General features: G+C 39.2%; 1 protein-coding gene across 1 annotated transcript in view; it reads left to right on the forward strand.

The window, feature by feature from the left end:
• arhgef39 (Rho guanine nucleotide exchange factor (GEF) 39) overlaps positions 1–19,381 on the forward strand; it is a gene marked incomplete at both ends in the record, with an annotated part of 54,298 nt that extends 34,917 nt beyond the window's left edge. The window contains 5 exons of the mRNA XM_083907058.1: positions 6,557–6,786; positions 14,092–14,180; positions 18,211–18,334; positions 18,956–19,032; positions 19,342–19,381. Of these exons, the coding sequence (XP_083763184.1) occupies positions 6,557–6,786; positions 14,092–14,180; positions 18,211–18,334; positions 18,956–19,032; positions 19,342–19,381 (560 nt within the window). The remainder of the gene's footprint in view (positions 1–6,556; positions 6,787–14,091; positions 14,181–18,210; positions 18,335–18,955; positions 19,033–19,341) is intronic.
• Between the last annotated feature and the right edge of the window lie 5,218 nt (positions 19,382–24,599).

The following is a 24,599-nucleotide window of genomic DNA, read 5'->3' on the forward strand; positions in this document are numbered from 1 at the left end:
ACTCTCCATAGGCAGGGCTCAATCGGAGGGGTGGGATAAACGATTGTCTTTCAAATTCCCTCTCCACGCAATAGGATAGCGCTACAACCATCATCTTTCAAAGACAGAAGAAAAAAGAAACTGTTGCCGAGAGATTACAACATGTTGGAGTGGGGATAGGTGACACACCGACAAAGTCGAAACGACTTTGTCAGCGGTGTCTCACCATTTTGTCGAGACTAGAGCGTGACTTGCCGGTGTACTGGAAATGGGTGGAGGACGAAAAGGACGTGGAAGCCTCCGCAGCAGAAGGTCGAAGAAAAGTTTAACTTCAAATCGTCCAGAGTTGCGCTCAAAGCCGACTTGAAAGAAACTTTTTCGCCAGTGGCAGCCATCTTCCTTGTTTTCGAGTAGCAGAATGCGGAATTCAGTCGCTACTTATGGTCGTCATAACGTTAAGCCCGCCTACCGCGATGTGATTGGGCCGTCCGTTTCTCGATTTCTCAGCTCCTAAGCTCAATGGAGCGTAGCTAGACTGCCCCGCCAGCCAAATTACATTTGCTGCAGCCAGGGGCGTCTAGATTTCTAGCCTAGATGTTTACATGTTTTAATTCAATGTAATATTCTACATGTAAACATGCCTATTTTGATGGCATTTTTTGGGCTGGTTTTATTTTTTGCTAATTTTTCCACCTCAACCTTCCACATGTAGAGTATTTGCACTCATCCGTCGTGGTTCCTTCTCTACTTGTGGCCCTTTTCTTCCTGCCACTCCCACTGCTGTTGTTTGTCTCCAGAGAGCCCTGCCTCCTCGTTGATCCACTCATCCTGCCAATCTCCCCCAGGACCAATTAGAGCCCAGTCTCATCTCACGGACCAGCAGATAAAAAGGAAGCCAAAGTGTGTTTGCAGGATACGGGTGAACGCCAGCAAGTGTGTATTTGCTTGGCTATGCAGGCTGCCTTTGTGTGTGCGTGTGTGTGTATTTACAGATCTGTTGGTATAGGCCGGGAGCTGTGAGTGCTGAATAGCAGCTCATCTCTCTTAATGCCGATGTGGGAAGTTTCAAAAGCTTCCTCTCATCCGAGCTCTCAGGCCCTTGCAACTCCGCCGGCTTCCTTTCCAGCCAATAAAGCTCGGGTCCCACCAGACAGACTTCAGAGCTGCAGCACCGCAGCACCCCACCCTGCAACCCCATGCAGACCCATTCCACTCCCTTCCCACCAACACCACCTCTAATGTGGGTGAAAGAAAAGCTCTGCCTTTTACAGATGAGAGACGTCGGAGCCCCTCAAACATATTAAGTAGCTCTGTAGGAGATGGGGGGGTGGGGGGGACGATTGTGAGACACAAAGCCTGAATCAATGGGACACTGATACAGCAGACAGTCTGCCTGTTTCCTGGGACAGTGTGTATTTGTGTCTGCCTGTCTGTTCCTTCAATTTAAAACAAAGATGTTTTGCTTTTTCTATCATGTTTCTCATTGATTTTTCTACAGTTTATGTCCCTTTATGTCATTGACTATTGTGCATAATTGTTTTCTAGCTTCTGTCATCTTTATGTATGTTGGGGGGTTTTGCAGTCTCGGGTGTCGATAGCTCAGACTACCTCATTCAATTAAGCTTTATTCCAAGTCTTAAAAACAAAAGATGATAAAATGTTTCCTCCAAATCCCTTGAATATTCTCCTTCCCCTCTAATCCTTTTCCAGCTTTTTGTTTTGTTTTGTAGTGTTGAAGCATTAGAATGATTTCTCAGTGAGTCCACAGAAAATGAACTGACTGGTTTTGACAAGTGAGGAATCATTTAAAGGTCCACTGTGTAAGAATTAGTGATATCTAAAGGTGAAACTGCAGATTGGAACAAAGAGATGACTCCTCTGCTCCTCCCTCTTGTTCTCATGCACTTCAGGGAAATGTGGTGGCCTTCGCATACTAGAAAGGATTCATTTCCTCTTTGTTTCTGTAGTGTTTGTGTAAAATGCATGCTGTGGCTGGTTTGTCTGTCCGGGCTGCTTTAGGAACATGGCGGCCTCCTTAAATGAAGGCCCTAGTATAATAAGGTATGTCTATAAAAGGCTTATTATAAAGCCATGTAAATCAAAAATAGGGATTTCAAAGCAGTTATATGCCAATGCAAACATACCTGTATGTACTGCATTCAATTTCGGACCATAGACTCTCAATGTTTCAAAATGGACCTTTAAAGTACTAGATTAGTTTCTTCAAAACTATAAAAGCAATCAAGAGGTGCAGAAGTCTAGCTCTCTAAGATTACTTGTCACTCTATTATGCAGCTATTGATCAATAACAAAAAAAGTGCTGCATACCCCAGCTTTAATTAACAGGGATGTCTTGTAGTTCAGCAAGTACGTTTTAAATTTCACTATTTTTGTGACCTACTTAATATGGGAAGGGACATTCCCAGGGACATATCTCTGTATTTTCTGAAGCAAACATTTGCCCAGTCTTTGCAACCTCCACCCTTTACGTTTTCCACTGGGCCTCGTCTGTGCTCTACATTACAATGCCTCTGTTTTTATGCTTACAATCAAGGTGAAATATTCTACACACTCAATAATGCCAGACTTGACTTGTCCTCATTCTGCCACACAGACAGCCTCTGCTTGTTCTTCCTCTGGCTTTGGACGCATCAGGAGGAAGAAGACTCTTTGTAGGTCAACCTTTGTTTCCTGTCCGAGCTTCTTCAGCCCCCCCACTTGGTCCAGTCCAAAAGACTTTGTAGTAGAGCAGAGGTGCTCTTTGACAAGGGCAGCTGAAAGGCCTGGACACGGACAGGAGTGCTCGGCACCTCCTCCTCTTTGAACCTGCCACTACCTCAAAGCATTGTGGACAGTTAGATGTTGGCAGGGGGTCTGAAGAGAACCCGGTCCACAAAGAGACTCCTCACCTGGAGTACATCCCACCTTATCTCACCCTTCAGCTTTTATAGGTCAGGAAGTCTGATGGCAAAATCTGATTGTGTCTTGAAAAACCTCATAAGCTGGTTTAGGTCACTCATATTCAAATAGATACATAACATTTTACTGTTGAAAGTAGGTATATTTTAACATTGAAGACTTTAAATGTCCAGGTGATGTTATGTTAGTGTTGTTGTAGTCGGCTATGGTAACCAGACGGCTGCATAATTCACATTGTAGTTTTCTGGTCTGTGTCAGACATTCTGGCTTTTATCTGCAATGAGAATGGATCCAATCAGCATTTTCACATGGGTCAAATGACTCTCAGTACATGTTTTTACTGGCTTTGACTCAAATCGGCGGTAACATGACACCCGGTTGAATGGGCTGATTTCGTCTTGTGCAGTCTGGACACAGATTCTGCACCTTTTCCAACATGATGTTATGACTCACCCTGTTCATTCAGTGATTTGAAATATCTTAAATTGCAATAAGAAAGCAGTCAATGGCCTTTAAAATTTGACCCATGTTTATTTTATTCTTTTGCTAATATGTACATATTCTACTGTACAAGAAGTATATCAGGTATCAGCTCCTTGCTGTCTTCATTCATTCAAATTCAATTTCTTCTTTTGTGCCATATGGGAGAACGCACAGCATTTTCCAAATCAGCCAAGCAGTATGCCACCCCAGTATTATCCCACAGCCCTGTTTTCAAAAACGCTACTTTTAATTCATGAAAACAACTTTGTAAATGGGCAGATGTTGAAGTTATTGGAAAGTTTTGTAACCTTTCTGCATAATGTGGTTTGAGAGAGAATTAGACTTCTACACCTCTATGTTTGGGAAACGTGGCCCATAACTGGAGACATTTACCAACATTTTGGAATTTGTGTCTAACCACATGGACAAAACTCTTCAGGGAATGCATGCACTGCCAGCATTTTTACGTTGGAAATAAGTAGTGTAATGGTACAATATGGTATGGGTGGAGCTAAACCCACCCAGTTAGCTGATTGGGTGACAGAAAAGCATCACTCCCATGCAACTGGTGTTTTATTCTCATAGAAAGCTTGACATCTTGTTGAGACAAACAACCTCAAACCGAGCAGAAAAATAGAGCTGCTGGATGTCCTCCGTTGTTGTCTTTTGTGTCACATTCGATGTCGTTGTTCGTTGACGATGCACTGTCACATTCCGTATCTCGCTGACACTGCCAACTGGCACTGTGCACACCCCACCTACCAAGTAAAGGTACTGCTCTCAGTAAAGCCTGACCCAGGGCTTTACTGTTCTAAATCGTACTGTTCCATACCAAACTTAACTGTACCATGATGGAAACAGCCATGGAACCTTCATCCCAACAAGTTAGTATTTAGTATGACCAATATATATATACCAAATATCTACTGATCTTGTCTTCTGTAGCTTTAATGTGCTGTTATAAATGCCAATTAAAAATGGAACGTGTTACCTGTCTTATAAAGAATCAACACTACTTTTTTTCGTCAGGGATATTTCACGCAAGGAATTATTGTGTAAATTGTAGCAACGTGCCAGGGGTTTAGATTTGTAGTATAGAACCTGTAAATGATCAGCAAACTCTGTAAAGTAGATGGTCCAAGCACATCTGTCCAATCAGCAGGTTTGATGTCTACTGAAATATGTCGGTTTCAGCACACTGGACACTGGCAGCATTCTGATGCTTCAGCGGACACGAAACACGCAGCTGCCCATGTGTGAATTTAAAGCGATGACACATTGTCGTTGACTGAGCGAACAAAAGGTACCGTCATAGTTGTGAATCTGAAATTAACGGCAACATACAGTCTGATTTAAGATGCAGATTGTAAACTTAAACTTCCAACCACTGTCGACACGCATCAGAAGATTTGAAAGGCCACCAAGACAACAGTTCACTCATAAGTTATATATTTAACCGATTGATTTGTTTATGTTTAGGTAATATGTCTGAAGACCGCATTTATACATTCAGACAGGATACACCCAGCAACTTGTATTCCATTTGAGCCCTCTTCTTTCATCCTCTGCCTATTTGAATAAGGCTAATCCATTACATTCAGTTTGATAAAACAACATCTCTATGAGATCAGACAACTTCTTTACGGGTTGGAAATACTGCAGCTCTGTCAGTAATCAACACATCAGCTTCAAAAATTAGACATTTCTTTAACTGAACATAACTGAGTAGTTGACAACATCCTCGGTCAGTACGTCTTTGAAGAGTAGTATAAGGATGAAACAGGGTTTTATTTCTATCATATTTAATAGAATGATTACAAGCACTGCTCCAATCTCCACACAACACCTTAGAAAGTCGTGGCGTGTCTCTTGACTGTTTTCCCGTTTGAAACCCATGGCATTTTAAAAGCAATTTGACCCCCGCCTGGCCATGTCACTTAATCTCAGTAGACTTCTCTGTAGCTGAAAATGTCCTCTCTAAGCCCCAGAGGCATGGCTCCAGCCACTCAGGCTAGCTGCAATCACAGGCTGCTGGCTGGGGCAATTACAAAAACATCCTGGAACTCAGGCTGAATTTTCATTTTATCTATCCAAATGTCAGCCTTTTGCTTATTAGCTATCATCAGGCTGCTGCCAATCATGGCTGAAGAGATGAGAGCTCTCTTCTGCAGCCACACCCCAGTATGTCTACCTCCCACTGAGTCTGTCTCCGATTCTCACTTGTCTTTTTTTGTTCCCTTTGAAAAGTCTTCATTTATCTTTTCAAGTCTGTGTGGTTTTGTCTCATTATTTTTGCTCTTTGCAATTTGATGCCGAGGAGACAATGACTATTACCACTTTTATACTGACATGGTGAAATGAGTTAAACCTGCAACGGTTTGTGATTCAAGAGCATCACAGCCAAAGTCGGTATTGAGTCCTTTTGGATTCGTATTTGAATTCAAATTTACTCTTGTTTCAACCTTTGCAAAAATATTTTATTATAGAAGTAGGGGTGTGTGAGGCATCCCTGCAGTGTTAAGGCCCTTTCCACATTCTGTGGTCTGTTGATCCACGCATGGGTTTTTGATCTAATATTGCATTCCATACTATACTCTCAACTTGTCAACCACCATTTTACTTGAAGAAGAAGCAGTTATCACAAGCTCAAACCTCACAATCAAACCGCAAAAGCCCAAAGACTTATTAGGATGCCTTTAGTATCCATATGTGTGTTTGATCAACAAATTAACTGCATCTTGGAGAAGGTTGTACAGAAGATAGTTGATGGCTGCTTGTGTTGCTCTACACAACTTTCTTACATGCTTGACACCAGAGATCCAGAGACCATCCATGCCAACATTGAAACGCCCACACACTCTGTCCATTAAGTTCAGTTGAAGATGACATGGCGGTGGTGACCTTCCAACTCCATTGTGTGACTCACTGTTCTAGATTTGGACCAGACACCAGCTAGCACTAATTGTTGGCTCTGTTGCTGAACCCAAGGTCTTTTGCTGACTGGAAACCAAGTCTAACCTAGAATTAGTTCTGGATTCACCTCAAGTGTTGTCCAACCTGACTTTTTTCATCAGGATTAGACTTTTTTTTTTATTTGAGATGATATTGTATGAGTATGTGCTTCTACCGAAATCTAACTGTTAATGTTTCTGTTTCTTACTTACTCCTCTCACAGGGAGGTGGTACATCCGTGAGGGCTGGCTAAAACTGGTTCCTCCCAAAGGTAAGGAGGCCAAACCCAAGATGTTCTTCCTGTTCTCTGACATGTTGCTGCAGGCCAAGCGCTGCAGCCAGCTACATCCCACCAATGGAGACAAGTTCACGGGCCAGCACATGTACCCCCTGCAGGACTGCACTGTGGAGAAGGTGTTTGGGCACACCAAGAGTCGAGGAGGCCTGCTCAGTGTAAGTATGAATCAGCTAGACCCTAAGTTATACCACCTGAGATGTTAATGTGACATTTTCTTTCCCAGACATCAGACGAAACAGGTCGTTTTTTTTATGGAATATTGTATTAATTTGTATATATGGTGGAAACGATGCCACACAGTGGCTGCAAGTGTATACTGCAGGCGTGAACCAAAACGTGAACAACAAAAAAGCCCTTACAGAATACAACAACTTCCTCTCTTTTAACCATTACTTAAAGCATTACTCAAATAATAATTCAAATCAATAAGAATGAAAGAAAGTTACAACAGAGTGACTTTTTAAGGAGAGCTTTAAACTTCGGCTACTGAAAGACGCAGACCACGGACGTGCAAAATGCTGATAATGAAAGTCGTGTCGCAACAAACTGCATATGTTGGATGGACTGTGGGATGGCACTGATTTTCGGTCTTGGAAAGTCAATAAAAGGTTATGGAGAAATCATTGAAAAGTCATGGAAAACTATTGCTAAAAAAGTGTACGAACCCTGATTATTGTGCAAAGATGCATTCCAAAGCTGAGTCTATGAGGCTTGAGTTTTGACATTATATGAACTCAAGACTGTGAAGCAATGAAAGATCTTCCAGAACAGGACCAATTCCCATACTTGTATATTGGTTTGTGAAGATAATTACTTTGATTGGATAAAAATTCCTTTCAACAGGTGCAGACATATGTATAAATCTTTAGTTCTTTCTCTTTATTCGCATTTTCACACCGTCAAAGTGCTGTAGTTTTCTCTCATTGAAATTAGGGCTGTCAAATGATTGAAATTTTTAGTCAGATTAATCACAGGGTAGCTGTGGATTAATCACGATTAATTACCATTCGTAAATATGCCAGAAAAATTCAAATTTTCTCTTTAAATTGTTGTAGGAACATAGAGATAAATAAAATATGTGAAAATATAAATGTAAAGAACAATAAAATACCCACATTATAAGACAATATAAATATATAGAAAAAATAAAATACTGTAAATAACTTAAAAAAATATACACTGCACTGTAAATAACTCAAATTATAAACCAAATATAAAGTATAGAAGTTAAATAGGCCTTGAAATGTCTTAAATTATCCTAAAATCTCATAAATTATCTGAAAAACAATTTGAAAGGTCTTAAAAATCTATTAACGTTACTTTTATTTAAAACATGCATAAACTTCCGTCTCGCTTTGAAATGTTTAATTTTTTTGAGGATGCGATAACATGACAACACAGAACTAAAGTAGGCCACCTGTGCTGCCCGGTGACAATTTACAGAGCATCACGAGCTAGTGTGCTGTGCGTGCGCCATGGTGTGTTACAGCTTAGCATAGCAGCGGAGAAAACTTAATGAAAGCCCACAGCTAAGCCGAATTGCAAGTTAAACGATTTGTGGCTCCAATTTTCCTTCATGTTTTTTGCCAGTATGGATTTGAAATGGGTCTTAAATTGTATTCATTATGGTCTTAAAAAAGTCTTGAAAAGTCTTAAATTTGACAGGTTGAAACATGTAGAGACCCTGTAAATATGATACAAAGTCAAATTAACACAATAGATACAATAAAACAGTCACAATTGGACCCAGGATGTATGGCTTAAGAAGCCTCAAAAGTAAAAGAAAACGAGCGAATCTTCAGGTGTGACTACATCTTTGCAGACTGAACGTCTAAGTGCTACTGTTCCACAGCTTCAGGGCAGCAACTGCAAAAGCTCGGTGGCCATTTGTCTTAAGTCTGGACCTTGAGAAATATACATATGAGATAGTGATTACCAATACCATTGTGTTTCAAAAATGTGAAGGTGTCACAAGAACATTTTACAGGTTTAATACACTTGCACACGTATGTGCACAGTTTAAATCAGGCTAACTTTAATCAGATTTCCAACTGCTTGAAAACCGATCAGTCTGTGAAGTGTAAGTGACGTCTCTGAGCCGATCTGAAGAGGTCACCCAACAAATGGAGTCTGGTTATCAAACACCACTCCAAGGCTTCTGTCTGTGAGTTGCAAAAACTGGCTTTGGCTGAAAAGTATGTAATCCACCGTAGACAAGGCTCTCAAAATACAACACGTGAATTTGAGCGTATCAGGATTTGTGGCAAAAATGCTACTCACTACATTATATTTGAATATTATAATCTCCAGTGCATGAGTGATATTAATGCAGCGTTCACATGTTAAGCAAACAGGAGCATCTAACCGCATGCATTCAAAGACCCTGGTAAATTGCATGACTTCTGCAGGGTCTACAGGGCTTCAAGAAACCTCTTAAACTTCATGCAGGATGAACCGCATTTGTTTTGTATCTTTTTAATATTACAAATAGTCACAGTCACTGATCGACTTTTTTTTATCATCAAGAATATAATTGAATACTCATGTCCATCCCTTAGAATTTTGGGCCATATTTTTTTTTTTTGCCCATTTTATTTGTCTTTGATAAAATCCCCATATTGTGTTTTGGTATTCCTACCAGGTTATGTGCTATTTAGAAATATTTTGTCAACACACAAAAAGGGTGAAAAAACAGCTCCCCGGAGTTGTTATCTCTCTGTGTAACTAAGTGTTGGAAAAATTAGATGTTGAAAGTGAAAAAGGGAAAGAGCTGCACGTGTTTGTTGGGCAGCAGGTGGGGGAGACATCTGTTCATTGATTTGAGTGCACACATGAGTGAGTCCTTAGCAGAAGCATTATTTAATTTCCACTTTTGATGTATGTTGCTTTGATTTGTCTTACTTATGGCCCTGATGGCTCCCGTTGTATAATCAGACATTTCCTAAATGTTTTCCAGCCTCGTCTAATGAAATGGAATTAGTTCCGCTTGTCAGAGGAGACCTGTGTTTACCTTGCCTCTTCTTCTCCTGCATACCTTCAAACCTTTGTTGATGGCGCTCAAAAGTTTTTAGTTTTTTTTTCCTTCTTTCTTTGTTCCTTTATTGCGTTTTACTTTTCTCTCAGTTTGATCCAGGTCTCGGCGCAGCTGCCGGCTGACAAATTGTGTCTAAATGATGTAGTTGCCGCCATGAAACATTTAAAAGAAGGAGTTGCGCGTCATTGAGCAAGTAGCCAAAGCATTTATGCAAGCGAGGACTCGGTGCCAGTGCCGCGTGGTATTAATATTCATTTCAGCTGATGCGTTCTTGCTCAAAGAGCTCTTTATTTTGTGATTCTAATGTGCTTCCCTGTGATGCACAGCGGCCTCATTGAGGTTTGATTTCCTCCACTGTGTCCTCTCTCACAGCTTGCTCAGACACTTAGCGACTTAATAAAATTAGACAGAAAATTAAGCACTTTTAATTAGCAGTTATTTTTATTACTGATTAATCCCTGTATTAGCTTTTACACTCGAGTATCTTCATTAATTTAGTCTATAGTGAGAACTTTCAAAGTGCGATAGTGCTAATTTGCTCATACATGTTTGTGCATCTATAGTACATATATATATATTTACATATGATAATCCACATCAGTGCTGGGTGAGTGTCATGATAAAAACTTTAGTTAGTTCATAATTTCATAACAAGGCATTACTGCCTTGTTACTCTCTTAACTTCCTCTTTCCGTCTGTATTCCACGTTTAGCTTTTTTCAAATAATCCATAATTCATACATTATTGCAATAAGAATAACAGATTAAATATGTAATGTTGGGATTGCAACACTGAATTGATTCATTGGTCATTAATTGACTTCTGAATGAAAGCTGCCTGCTTTTTGCTAATTGAAACGTAACATAATGTCATTTAAGTTCAGCTTCTTAAAAACATTAAAGGACATTGTCTTTCTGAGGTTTGAGAAACGGATCTATTTTATTTATTTTTTTTATTCCTGACATTTTATGGACCAGTCTTCTTGATTGGGGGAAATAATAAAGAGTAATGTCAACTACTTTTTCGTCTCGACCCTATGGAATTTTGCTTACAAGTGTGACGGTTGGTTGTGGTTTTAAATATCTTATATTATCTTATATTCCTCTGGTGGTACATGGAGGAAAATCAGAAATACTGTTCTCGGAGTGGAACTGAGGAATTTAAACTGGAGTGCATAGAAAATGAAACAAATAAGAAAATAAATAATCATAATTGTTACTCGCTCCATCTTGATCTAATTTCACTGTTTGTAGTATATGCGAGGAAGAGGATGATGACGAGAGCAGGCCTATTTACACCACTATATATATATAAAGTTTATTGATTGTTGTTTTTTGTAAACTCTGTCGTATATTCAGACTTTTACCATGATATATTTTTACCATAATATGGTAAAAGTCTGAATATACTACAATATAATTAATATGGACAATTATATTGCCATATTTATGCTTATTGTTTTGTTTGCCAGCCCTGATCCTCTTAGCTGAGAGAGTAAGTACTGTATTTCTGTACCTACTCTGTGTGTTAAACTACAAAAAGTGTCCAATCCAGTGTGGGTTTTTGCTTGTATTGGTTACCTCTAGGATCTTTTCTGGCACAAACAATGACCTTGTCAGGACCAATAGTCCTCATGGAGACCAAAACCTTGATCTAATGAGGCAAAACCTCACTTCTGAGGAACTGATTATGTGCTAAGCCTTTGTATTGTGGTTAGATTCACAAGTTATGGTTAAGGTTCGGGATGATGCACTGTTTAGACCTGGCCATATGAAAGAAAGTTGAGGCAGTGTCCTGAGAAGAATAGCTGCACAAACCTGTGTGCGTCCAACAACATGACCAGACCTGTGTGACTTCATCTCTGAAGGCGATGCGAATTAGACGCATCCTTCAAGTGACTAATGAAAAGGCTGCGGATGGGGGAGATTAGTTAGAGCAGTGTTATTTGGGATGTGTGTGTGTTAAGGAGTGAGCGGTGTAGTGATGGCTGCCAGCTGCAACAGAATCTCTCAGCTGCTGGATCAGATTAGGCTGCAGATCCATCTCTTCCGGCCCCTCCAGTAAATACATCTTCCTTTAAGCCTGTCGCCGCTCTCCGCCGGCCCCTGCCGCGCACTATCTAATGGCAGAAATGGCATTTCATTAGCCTCTTATCCCACCGAGGCCCAGATGCATACTCAATAGCATTACATGTAATTTCTCATAAGGACACATTATTGATCCTGGGCCTCTACCTAAGCTCAAAGAAAAGGGCTGTCAGCACTCCAGGGCCCTCGTCATCCAGGGCCATGAAGAATTAAAGCCAAATTAAATTTGACAGCTGTAAATGCCATGGCAATCTATATGCAAAGTTTAGGGGGGGGGGAATGGTTTTATTAAAATTCCTGTTATTTCTCTCCCTCTCTTTTTCTCAATCTCTTTCTCTGGTTACATGTGAGTAGCGCGCTTGCTTTTATTTGTGTCTTCTCTCCTTTTGTCCTTCTCAGCCTTCCTTCTTCTCGCTCTCTCCGTTTGCAGTCTTTCTCCTGCTAATATTCCCTCGCTACTTGAATATTTTCCCACATCCCTGACAGATTCTCTTTGATGTATAAATAATCAAGCCAAATCATGTGCGGCGATGGGGCTTCATGCTCTGCCGTTCTTATTATACAAAGTAATTTCTACCTAAGAGGGTCAGATTTCCTGACAAATCCCTAATTACTGCATTCCAATAGAAGTGGAATGTATTTGTGCATAAATCAAATCACTGCACCACCCCCCCTCTCCAGAAGTAGCACGTGCCTAATATCATGCGCGACTCAATTTGGCCCCACTCACTGAACTCTGTGATTAGGTAATACTTTTTGATGATGGTGTATTTGAAATCTTAATCTCTTTAATGTATAATGAGACACTCCCCTCCCTCCTGTGTAAAAATATAATTATGTGCGAGTGTGTGTTGAGCTTCATGCTCTTCTGTCGTGACATATAAAGTTGTTTAAACAGACTTGGAGATGATCAATACTGTTGCCACAGGTATTTGTGAAAGGCAATTTAATGTGGAAAAAGGGCTAATTCTGATCCTCGGTGAAATATTTCCCTGTGTAATTACGCCGCTCTAAAAGCCCCTTTTGTTTGGCCTCAGACGTCTCTCATTGCTTTGTTTGACGAGCACAATCGGAGTCTGGTTTTTAGCAACGTGAACGAGAGAGCTGATAATTACTGTTGACTCAGAGAGGAAGAGGCCGCCGTTATTCTGTAGACCGGGGAGATTTGAGAGCACGTTTCTCTCTCAACGCGACCCACTTCTTTACTCAACGTCTCCTGCTTTCTCCGTCTTCACCTTGACATTTCAGACTTCCAGGGGATGATGGAGGACTGTTCAGAGCAGCAGTAGGTTTTGCTTGTATGGTGGGATGACAAGAGAGAGAGAGAGGTGCTTTTTGCTTATTTTGGCCTACCCTCTGCTGGTTTTCTAGTGTTACTGCAGCTTCATCATGACTGGCTTTGACGTGGTAAAATATCAGAGCTGCACAATAGTAAATATTAGTCACATAATTGTCCTACAGGTCCTTCGACAGGCTTCAAACTTGACAGGTGACTTACTAAAGGCACCTGTGTGCGTAGTGCCGACTTTGATGTTGTATGTGCACGAAATATAAGATATTTCACACACCGAATTTGTTCAATCAAGTCATTATTTGCAATTATTATATTTATTATTACACTTTTTCAATATTTGCATTTATTTTTAATGCAACAAATCAAACTGCTTTTGTTAATGTGTAATATAGCGACCATTCAAACACACATATTAGACGGACACGGCACTAGTTTATACTACGATTAATAGATTACTAAATTCATTGTCAACTATTTGGATAACTGATTCATCGGAATTATGTTTTGTTTTTTTTTCATTTTAGCTATCAACAAAAAAAATGTTATGCCGATGAATCAATACTGCACTTAATATTTTACTGTAATCATCTAAAAACACTGTTTTGTCACACATTTTATCTTTATTAGTTCATTAATAGCACTTTTATTTTGACTTGGATTTTGCACCATTTTAGCATTTTGTGATTAATTGTGTAGCCTAAACCACCATTCACCATAATTGTTGTTAGGTTGCATGTTTTACATTCAAATTATGCATAAACTATACCGTACACACCACAGTTATTTTCATATCTTGTAAATAATGTTAACTCAGTGGCTCAGGGGGGGGGGGTTCTTTATTAAAATGTATGTATTTCATCTGGCTGAAGTTTTGTATTTAATTTGAAGTGTTTGTTTCAGCTTCTAGAGCTAAATAACTGTCCAGTTGCATTTCTTTTGATCAGTCGATGTTAAAGCTGCTGTCGGTGAAATCCTGAAGTTAAAAATCAGAGTTCTTGAGTTGACATGAGAGAATTGACCTAACTTCTGCCTCGTCTTCTTATAGCTCAACTTCCCCAAAGCCAAAGTGCTGCTGATGTCCAGCAACCAGGAGGATCTGAATGACTGGTACCAAAGCCTGAGCTCAGCAGTCAGGTACGTACCTGTCATGAAAACACACACAGGATCAGAATTTAGGGTTGAGTTTTATTAAGACTGAATGCTTCTATTACAGCTAATGAATCAAGGACTTTGAAAGTTGGGGCCCAATACAAAAAGAAACCCCACACAAACACTTTGACCTTAAATGTTGTGTTTTGTATAATTTCTTTTGTGATGTGCACACAAAGAGGAAATATACATAGATACATTTCTTCAGTCATAGCCCACATTATTTTAAAGTATTAAAATAACTTTATTTTATAATTTTTTATATATTATACCCTAATGAGACACAGGAAACTACGTCAGCGTCACTGAGGCTCCTGCAGCTAACAGCAGTTAGCATTTGGAAAAGCGATCATTTGCCGACTCTAGCTGGAACATTGCCGTCATTTATAACATGTATCCGCTGGACACGTAAATCCTCTGAGGCTGGAAGTTTGTGTAGAACTCTGTGCTGCACTGTGCAGCCAAGAATAGAACACTTTGCGGACTTCTGCTCGTCCGGATACTATTGCCCTCGCCTGCACTCTCACGTTTTTTAGGGACAAAAAGGAGCTCCGCAAGACAACAATTCCAGGAATGTGTCATTGTGACGGTAGCACCGACACAGAAATCAACGGCCGTTTCTCAATATCCATACTTGTCCATACTTGCGTACTCCCTTATTTGGCGAGTATGTTTTCCAGTCATGCTTCTCAAGTACGTACTTCCCAAGTATGCAAGTACTTGGGTATTGAGAAAGGGCAATCACGTGTTTTATCTCCTGTACAAAAAAACATAATAATGCATTCTATATTCCCTCTCTGCTAATGGATCTTCTCAAATTTTACGCATTGCACCTTTAATAATAAAATAAAATAATTGAATAGTTTTCATTTGGCCATATTTTTTGCCTGCAGCCAAAAAGTCACTAAATCATCTCCTCTCTGAGTGACACTTTAGACAACGTCCTGACCATTTCAGATTAGATTTCTGAACGCACTCATAACCGTCAGCAGACTGATGGTTACTTTTAATCATTAACCCGTCTTCATATCATTTGGTTAACTCCAGGCTACTCGCACACACTCTCATTAATTACCCAGACTGTGGCGGCGCGGCAAAGTCTAATTTGCTTCATAATGATCCGACAATTTTTTTTTTTTTTACACTTCTCATAATAACACATTTCTGTGTGCGTGCTCAGTGGGCCATGACTATAATCAACTGTCATCAGACCCCCCCAGTGTAGAATCTGCATTCATGAGCTGAGCAGCTGAAAGGTGCATCACTTCACCTGCATGCGATTAACTTGATGTTTCTTTAGTTTCTTAGGGGTGGGGAAAAACATTGATTATTAGGTGCATCATGATTCGACTTGGGCGAAATGTGTGTCCAAATTCCGATTATTTCAATGTTAAATAAGGTAAAATAGACGGTACAAAAAGACAGAAGTCCGAAGTGCAGCGCGCCATCACCCAGACACTTTATGAGCTCCAAACAAGAGCAATTAATGAGAGCCACAGACGTGCTAATGATGCTGAGCCGTTAAACATTGCATGTAAAATTAATTTTGTCATATGTGAATTCAAAATGTGTGTTCTTTACAATGGACTTGTAACTTTCCAGTTTATACATTTGATTTAGTTTTAATAAATGATAATGGAAATGTTCTGTTGCTCTGTTCATAAAAATAGCGGTGGATAAGTGGTGATAAGGATCACAGAGTGAGACAAAAAACTGGTTGAAAGTGCATCAAGATGCATCAGTTGTGGCCCCTGAATTGTAATTGCAATCCCATCGTGAGGCACCTAAAGATTCCCACCCCTATTACTTATGCTCCTGCTCTTACATTACATTTTTGTTTATCTGAAGTGGCAGATTATAACAACTGTAGATGGTAAATGCATCAGTATTATTTACAGCTTATTAAATGTAAAAGTCTAGTACCTAAATAGTGGTATCGTGCCATCCATACCATAGTCCTTAGATACAGTACATCTGTGTCTATGGAAACCTCATTAATTGACAGGCAACTCAATGCACTTGTTGATGAAGACATCTTTTCTGGTATGGGAACGCCACATACATACACATGACACATAACGATGGTGAGCGAGGCATCCAGGGTTTGTTGTGCAGTCCACGTTCTGGCCAGTAGAGTCCCAATCGTAGTATCTGTCAGAAAAAATCACAGTTACATACTTTCCCCAAAACTTTCATCCTTAATTCATTTTCTTGGGATAATTGGATATTAGATACATCACTGTCTATAATCTGAGAATCATGCAGCTATAATGAGGTTTTAATGGATTAATCTTTTTTTTTTTTTTTTTTTCTTACTTTTGTAGGGTGAGTTTTGCCTCAACTCTCATAAGGTGCACAATGAGTCTTAATAAAACTTCCACACACTCTGACAGTGAACCTCAGGCCTGTCTGTCTCCCATCATTGATCAGTCTCAACCTCAGTAACTCCACTCGCGGCCCGCGTGGCCCCCAACTCCCCCCAAAGCACGGTCCGAGTCGGGGGCCCGGGCTTCGTGGACGATGCCAGCTCTGCTGACCCCGGCGTGTCCAGGCAGGCCTATTAGTTTTATCACTTTGTCAGGGAGGAGAAAGACGGAGAGAGAGAGAGAGAGAGAGAAAGCACGGCGGCTGTCAGAGAGCTCAGTCGCTGCAGCAGATGGAGGCCGAGGCTGCAGGCCGACGTCTCTAAACTCCAGGGAGCGTAATTAGCCGTGATGGAGGAGTGAGGAGGGGACAGGCTGAGATGACCAGGGGTCAGCAGCACTCGCACCACCGGGGAGAAGAGTGTGTCTACACACACAGCTGAATTATTGATTTAACAAAGACTACACACACTAGCCTGGACTGACACCTCTGAATGCTCTCAGTGATTATCAAACATTTAATATTATTGTTTTTTTTGTGTGGTTGAATGAATCACATTAGGCTCCACTGTTTTTTTTATTGTTTTCAAGGCAAAACACTCACTTTTCACACACTTTCACGTCGCTGCTCTTTGAAATACTCAGTGTTTCTTTTTGTTAATTTTTTTTTTTTTTTTTTGTATGAATGTCTATCTACACACACAGACATCTTCTAGCCAAGGGACTTAATTAGAGTGTAGATCAATGCTTGGTGACACTAAGTGAACAGAGAGGCAGGCTGAGGCCTGACCACCAGGGAGGTAATGAAGGCTAAAGACAGTTTAACTCTTACTTACTTTTCATCTGCAGAAGGTGCAGAGGGTCCTCGGGCTGACCTCACCACATACATTCATAAAAATGCAGCAGGGCGTAATCTTCCAATTATTATGTCTCAACTCAAAGATGAACTGGATGATTATAAAGGATGTGATTATTGTGCAGAAATCGTAAAATCTTAATGTCTAACATTCTCCCAAACCAGAGTCCATGGAGAAAATCAATGTTTTTAGCAGGAGCCGCTGTTCCACTGCTGCCCTACTTTGCTTGTGTCTTGTCTAAGTTTGTGTCACTTAGGTAAATTCAAACGAAAGATTTCAAACACCAAAGTCACGTAAAGTTGCATTTGAACTTACTGATGGGAGGCAGCAGTGGATCAACACCTCTGTTGTGTAATGATTTAAAGTGGCAGGTTTTCTTCATGGACTTTGGTGAGGTAGGTGAGCAGCTTGCAAAAGGACAGAAACTTAACTTTCCAGTCCAGAAAAAGCTGTCTAATGGCAACATGATGCACCAAAACACATTTTTTAAGATGTCATAGACTTAAACAGATGAAGATTTTTTTAAAGGCCTTTTTTTTTTTTAGGTTGATAACAATCTGTAAAACTGTTTTACATGAGCGCAAGCCTCAGTGGCTCTTCAAAAATCTTGGGCTATTCATGTAACATAGTGTTTGCAGATGTTTGGCTAAATAATCCAGTTCAAAAAGACAAGTGTTTCATAAAACATAACCACAGCGAAACATTATGACCATTATAAAGAGAGGATTTAATCCAGGGTTGTTGTACTGGACGACCTGGATTAAGTTCCTAACCGAGTGTGTGTTGTCTTCACAGAAAGCTGCAGTCCAAACAGAAACAGACGGTGGTCTATCACAGAGACGATCGCGTCCAATCTGCTGCTGACGACCACAATGTGCTGAGCAGCAGCAGCAGTAACGCTGGAAGGAAGAGGAACTTGGTCAGTTACACACACATTCATGTATAACCAAAGTAGACATTTAATAGAATTTTTCATTATTCATTAAACCTTTGTTGTCCTAAAAGCAGTGAGAACATTAATAATTCAAATAATAACACATTGTTCTTTACATGTCAGTTTATTATCAGTATTTAAAATTCCATTAAAGCCAACTCCTTAAAATAAAAACGTCCAATAATTGTCCATTATGTGCAACCCTGATTAAATCTGCACTTATCAATATTGTTATATGAACCTGTAGAGATTTACAGGCTGACTGAGAAAGAGCTCTAGAAATCTTTATCATTGAACAAAGAATGAATAAATGCTGCAGAGAGAGGATCAGTAAGTGCAGGGTGAGTCATCGAACGGGCAAAACTGTTTTACAGGAAGAGTAAAAGACAGATTCTAATAAAAAAAAAAAAAGTATTTCAATTCGATATATTCTGACATTTATTTGGTAAATAAAATGGGATAAATGAACATTTAACACATGGACACAGGGTTTTAAACTTCAACCAAATCTATACCTAAATCCTGGTAAACATATTCTCGATGGTCACTCGTATTTTGTCATCGCAGAGGTTTGAATGATTAATCGTTCCCTCTCTTTCTTCACAGGAGGCTCACAAACCCCCAGTTGAGTGGGAAAGCGGCGCCCCCAAGAGGATGAAGCAGACCACTGCTCCAGAGCAGAGGTGAGACATCATTGTTGTCTCAATACGTAGACTTTATGTTTGTTGTTCTCCATGTTGTGAATAAATCAACATGTTTTATTTTTCAGTTAGACAGATGTCATGATGTTTCGCTATGTTATTGAATTGATTATCACAGAATTGTTGTAATGTGGGCCATTTATTGCGTATCATATTATGAGGTAACCATTCCAACTCCTAGAAAATGCCTTTATGGGTATTTTTGTATATATATTTAAAGTCTCTAATGTGTTGATTTGTGCTTCTTTTTTTAACTGACTATGATCAAAATGATTTTTATTTTGTCTCCAGCAGTGCTGAGGAATCCACCTCCAGCTGTGTGATCCTCTAAGGGAGCCACTGTTGTTCGGCCTCTCTGATTGGACAGTCAGGAGGGGCGTGGCTCGTGACTAACAGCAGCTTCCGCTTCTGCTCACCCTGTGCAATATAAAACTATCATGACATGCTGCTGCTGCTTTTAAAGACCAAATATCTGAATGAATGTTTATCAGCTCCTAGTGATCCATTCATCTACTGACCACGAGTCAACATTTTATTATATTTATACTTCTTTACAGGCAGACTTTAGAAGCAGGAGATAAAATGGAGGTAGATACCCGAGCAGGAGCTAGAAGAAGCTATAACTACATGGGCAAATGGTGTGAATGTCACTTTATTACATGATAAACCAAGGCAGTAAGTGCAGGCTCACAATTCTCATTCCGTGCAAACAACTTTCACTTTCCACTGATTTAGAGACGTGCACACTGTTTGTTTATTCATAGTCTTTACCAGCAATGACGCAGCCGTGTTACATCCATGTCATTACCTCATTATCAGCCTCTAAAATTATATTTTTACGACACAAACAACATATTTAACAACTAATTTAATTTGAAATAATTATGAAATTTCGCACTACGACAAATGCATAACATATTATGTTATTTCCCAATGAACCCTTTCCAGAAGGACACTAATTAAAGAAATGCATTCTGTGTCCTCAAAATGTCAAATTCACCATAATGCTGAAAGACAGAGATGTCTTTATGACTCATGTCCCATCAAATACCAAAATGTCCTCTTAGCTTATGTCCAGACAATGACAAAATGTTTTCAGAGCTTAAAAAAAATAAATGTGTCCTAACAATTCCAATGTCCTCAAATTCCATCACTTCTGTCAGATCTACAGCATGTTGAAATTAGAGGAGCAGCTTTAAGATGCATTCAAGGAACCTTGTAAATCTCCTGAATTCTGCAAACACTTGAAGTACGCTGACTAAATGCTCATCGCTCCTGCCACTGTGTGGTGTTAGGTATATTATATTTTAGAAAAAAATTGATTTTATAAATGCAATACATTTGTTTTATATTACGTCAAAAGTTAATGATCAACTTTTTATAATCGAGTAAATCATCCCCCAACACCAATGAATCAATGAGTCAAAATATGTCACAGTTTATCCATTTATCTATATTCAAAAATTGGATTATTTATTTTTTTGCTATTGTTTTCCATTGTTGTGACTGGGAGTTTATACGTGCTGCTGTCAACAATACAAGCTAAGTAAATGTTAATGTAACAATGATCACATTAGTGAACCTGCCATGCTTTCATTTAGTTTTGATATATCCTACTCTGTATGGAATGTGTTGCCACACACACACACATACTTACACACACACACATATATACACTATGACTGTTATAGCTTTTACATGAGAGACACTTATTAAATGAGTTTAATTAGGTGCACTGTATGTTACAATGACAGTATTTTCTTGATTACCTTTAAATTGTAATTATTGATCATAATCATAATACCTGTTATCTTGCATTATATAATATCCTCAATCGACAAACACCTTCTTGTTTTATGTGTACTTTATATATTTTAAATTTTTAATCTGATATATATATATATATATATACACACACCTTTTTTTTAAGCTACTTTATAAAGCTGGTTGCAAATCGTCGATGAAAATGTTGGTAATTATCCAATAAAACTAAAAAAAACAATTGACATTGCATTTTTGGTTTTGATTCACTGATACATCAGAGCTAGTAATTATTTGAGTTTATAAAGAAAAATGCAGACACTGCTATTTTCAGCCCAAATGTTTTTTTTCTTAATTTTCTCTAAAGTAGTTAAAAAATTAATTTTTTTTTTCTTCATGTTATGATTTAGAATATAATGTTTTTAAACACACTGCTATCATTTTGAACACAACTGTACTTGTTATATATATATTAAGTTGCATAGAAAAGAAAAGTTCTACAGTACTGTATTTAAACATTGGCAAGTGAATAAAGGTTCATTCCTATAAAATAAAAATAACTTTACTGTCTAAAGAGAGCCACACCAGATGGAAAATGAGTCAGAAGTCAATGGCTGACGATCGTCATGGTGACGGAAAAATCTGTTAATTTGATGATGTTTGATATCAAGCAGCATCTTTCACAGGACACGTCGAGCTGATGAGGACATTTTAAATATTCAACATTTCTATATGTGGAGCATAGACGAGCGCGTGATGAGGTTTCTATTTAAAAAAAGAAAAAAACCCGCAATGATCCTCCATCACTGCTGGTCCACTAACTGCACCACTGTTGTATGAACACAAGAGGGAGCCAAAGATGAATCTAATGAACCACTGTATCTGCCACACTGAATATGGATCCTGCTATGATTCTACCAATACAAAAGACCATCGTCATTGTTTTTATCCCTCACTTAAGATTAAAGTGCTAGTTTGTGTATTTTATTTAATTTTTTTTATAAACACAAGTTTAAAAAAAAGACCTAACGATTCTGTAAACAAATCTTTTTCATTAATTCAGTCTAAAGACACCAAAAAAAACTGCTTTACAAGTCACTAGTTTGCGTATGTCACGTGTAAAACAACAGCAAGGCAGTATCATGCAGATGTGCAACACTCTTAGAAATAAGGGTTCCAAAAGGGTTCCTTCTACAAGGGCTCAGGTTCTACCTGGAACCAAAATGCTGTAGGTGTGAAAGCACCCTAAGACACTGGTTATGTGTAAGTGCTTCATACAATGACTATTTAAAAAACAACAACAACCTGAACTGTCCTTTAAACGTGTCCTTTTAACTTTACAATTGATAGATATAGAAAATAGATCGTTTTTAGGCGTGTGCATGATCTGTTTTGTGATAAACACCACACAGTGTGACTCTCAGGTATCTACACACACACACCCTCATGTCTTCATGCTGGTTAAATCACAATGAAGGGCTCATGTGGGCCAGGGACAGACGTGTGTGTGTTCTGCTCTACAGGTGGTTTCCACTCACACCATCAGTGCAGTAATGTGAGAGTTGGACGGATTCCTGATGTTTGGAGTGGATTAGACGCCACTGGGTGCCCGAGCTGATCTCAAATCCGCTGTCATAACAAAGGGGGGAAACAAGGCTGGAGGCCATCACTGGGCCTGAGTCAACAGCCATGTTGGACTGACTCTCTACAACCCCAAGGAGATTAAAGATTCCAGTGGAGCAGGCAGAGCCAGAGTCTGACCCTTCCCCGGGATTTAGACGATCACTTTTAAGTTGGTAGATTTCCTTTGAACCAACATGTGTAGAATAGTGGTACCACATCTGTATTCACCATAGAATACTCACTGAGGCTGCACTACTGAACTTGTATTTTTTAAATTTCTCAGATGTATGTAATGTTTATTTTTCAATATTCGTACTTCACACGACACATCAGTAATAACATGGTAATCGTATGATAATAGATGTGTAACGCCATTTTAATACCATCTTATTTCCAGTGTAATTCTGGGTATTAGCTTCATCAATATTAAAATAATGTAATAGTATGAGAAAAACTAAAGAGATACAGGTCCTGGTTCATGATTATTACACAAAGTTTGTAAAGCTGGTATGAATGGTCCTTCTGCATTTAACCCAGTGCTTCTCAATTATTTTCTGTTATGCCCACCCCTATAAATAGTATAATTTGTTTATAAAATTGTTATTACTTCACCTCTGCATGACATTTTATGCATATTAACATTAAAGAAAACGAAATATAGATCAACTTATAACAAAGAATAACTTTATTGATGTAGTTTTTTAGTCTGAAACAGAAACAGATTTGCCAGCTGTTTTTGGACACCTCTGCCTTTTTACTTTTGCACTTACATGAACGTCAGGGTCTGCACATTTACTTCCTTGTTTTATTTCTGGATTTTAAAAAATAGCTGATTACGATTGAGTGCAGGAATGTGAAAGTGGAGCAGGAGGCTGATTTCAGCCCACACAGAGAGGATATAGAGAGAAAATAGTTTTGACCTGCTAAGGAAGGTCACGGTGTCATGCATGTCTATAAATGACCATAATCCAAACAGTGGTTCCCAATTTTTTATCTTATTAAGATACAGTATAAATGTGACATACACAGAGCCGTTTCTTGCTACATGCGGACTATGCAGCTGCATAGGGCCCCACAGCCACCAGGGGGGCCCTCAAACTGCAAGTCCAGACTCATATTTTATTAGATTTTTGAGAATTAAAAGCACCTGTCCTTATTTGCATGTATTGGACGCATTCATTATGCATATATTTGCAAAGCATGTAAGTGTTTGTGGGGTAATCAGAACGAGTTTGGAAAAAATAGGGGCCCCCAAATAGTATATCGCATAGTGCCCCAAACAGCTAGAAACGGCCCTGTACATACATGACAGCAACACAAAGCCGTTCCGCCATGTTTATCGGAAGTAGTGCGATAGTCTGGTTCCGATGCCAACGGTCTTTGTGGCCTATTTTGCTTAGTTTAGAACATTGGTTCTCAAAGTGCGGCCCGGGGGCCAATGGCGGCCCGCAGAAACATTTCTGGCGGCCCCGCAATGAATTACAGTTGATAGTTTTAAACCAGGAGCTACTAAGCTTGTTAAATGTTTATTGGACATTACTGGATACAGACCAATAAGTGTAAACAAAAATTCTGGGTATTTACCTGGTTTCTATATGGTGAATTTTAGTGTATTATTGGGTTATAAGCTGGTAATAAGCTATTACTAGCTATTTACCCTGTAAATATATGGTAACAGAAATGTGTTACTTGGTATTAACCTGTAATTAGAAGGTAAGAACAATGGCCAAAATACTGGGTAATTACCCAGTAAATTATAATATTATATCAATGCTTAAATTACATTATATTAACGCTTATATTAGTTAACGCTAAACTGTAGAACTGCAATCTGGTCATTAAAATTATTACAAATGGGATTTCCTTCTGTTTTTTTTCTCCTTTTGCGGCCCTCAGTCCAATGTTGGGTTCCTAAATTGGCCCTTAGGTATCACAACTTTGAGAACCCCTGGTTTAGAAGTATGCATGTGAAAGCAAACCGTACCCCCCAACATTTTTCTGACTGGTGCAGACCAAAGCAATCGAACTAAAGGTGTGAAAGCGCCTTGAGACATAAAACCTTTTATTTTTGATAAAGCTTATAGTTGGAGCTGGCTGGGGTTGTCTCGGGGGAACCTGGACCATCCCATTTTGCAGGTACCTGTAGCTCCAGGACTGCAGGAACC

The sequence above is a fragment of the Microchirus variegatus genome, assembly GCF_963457635.1.
Source record: "Microchirus variegatus genome assembly, chromosome: 20".
NCBI classification, from domain to species: Eukaryota; Metazoa; Chordata; class Actinopteri; order Pleuronectiformes; family Soleidae; genus Microchirus; species Microchirus variegatus.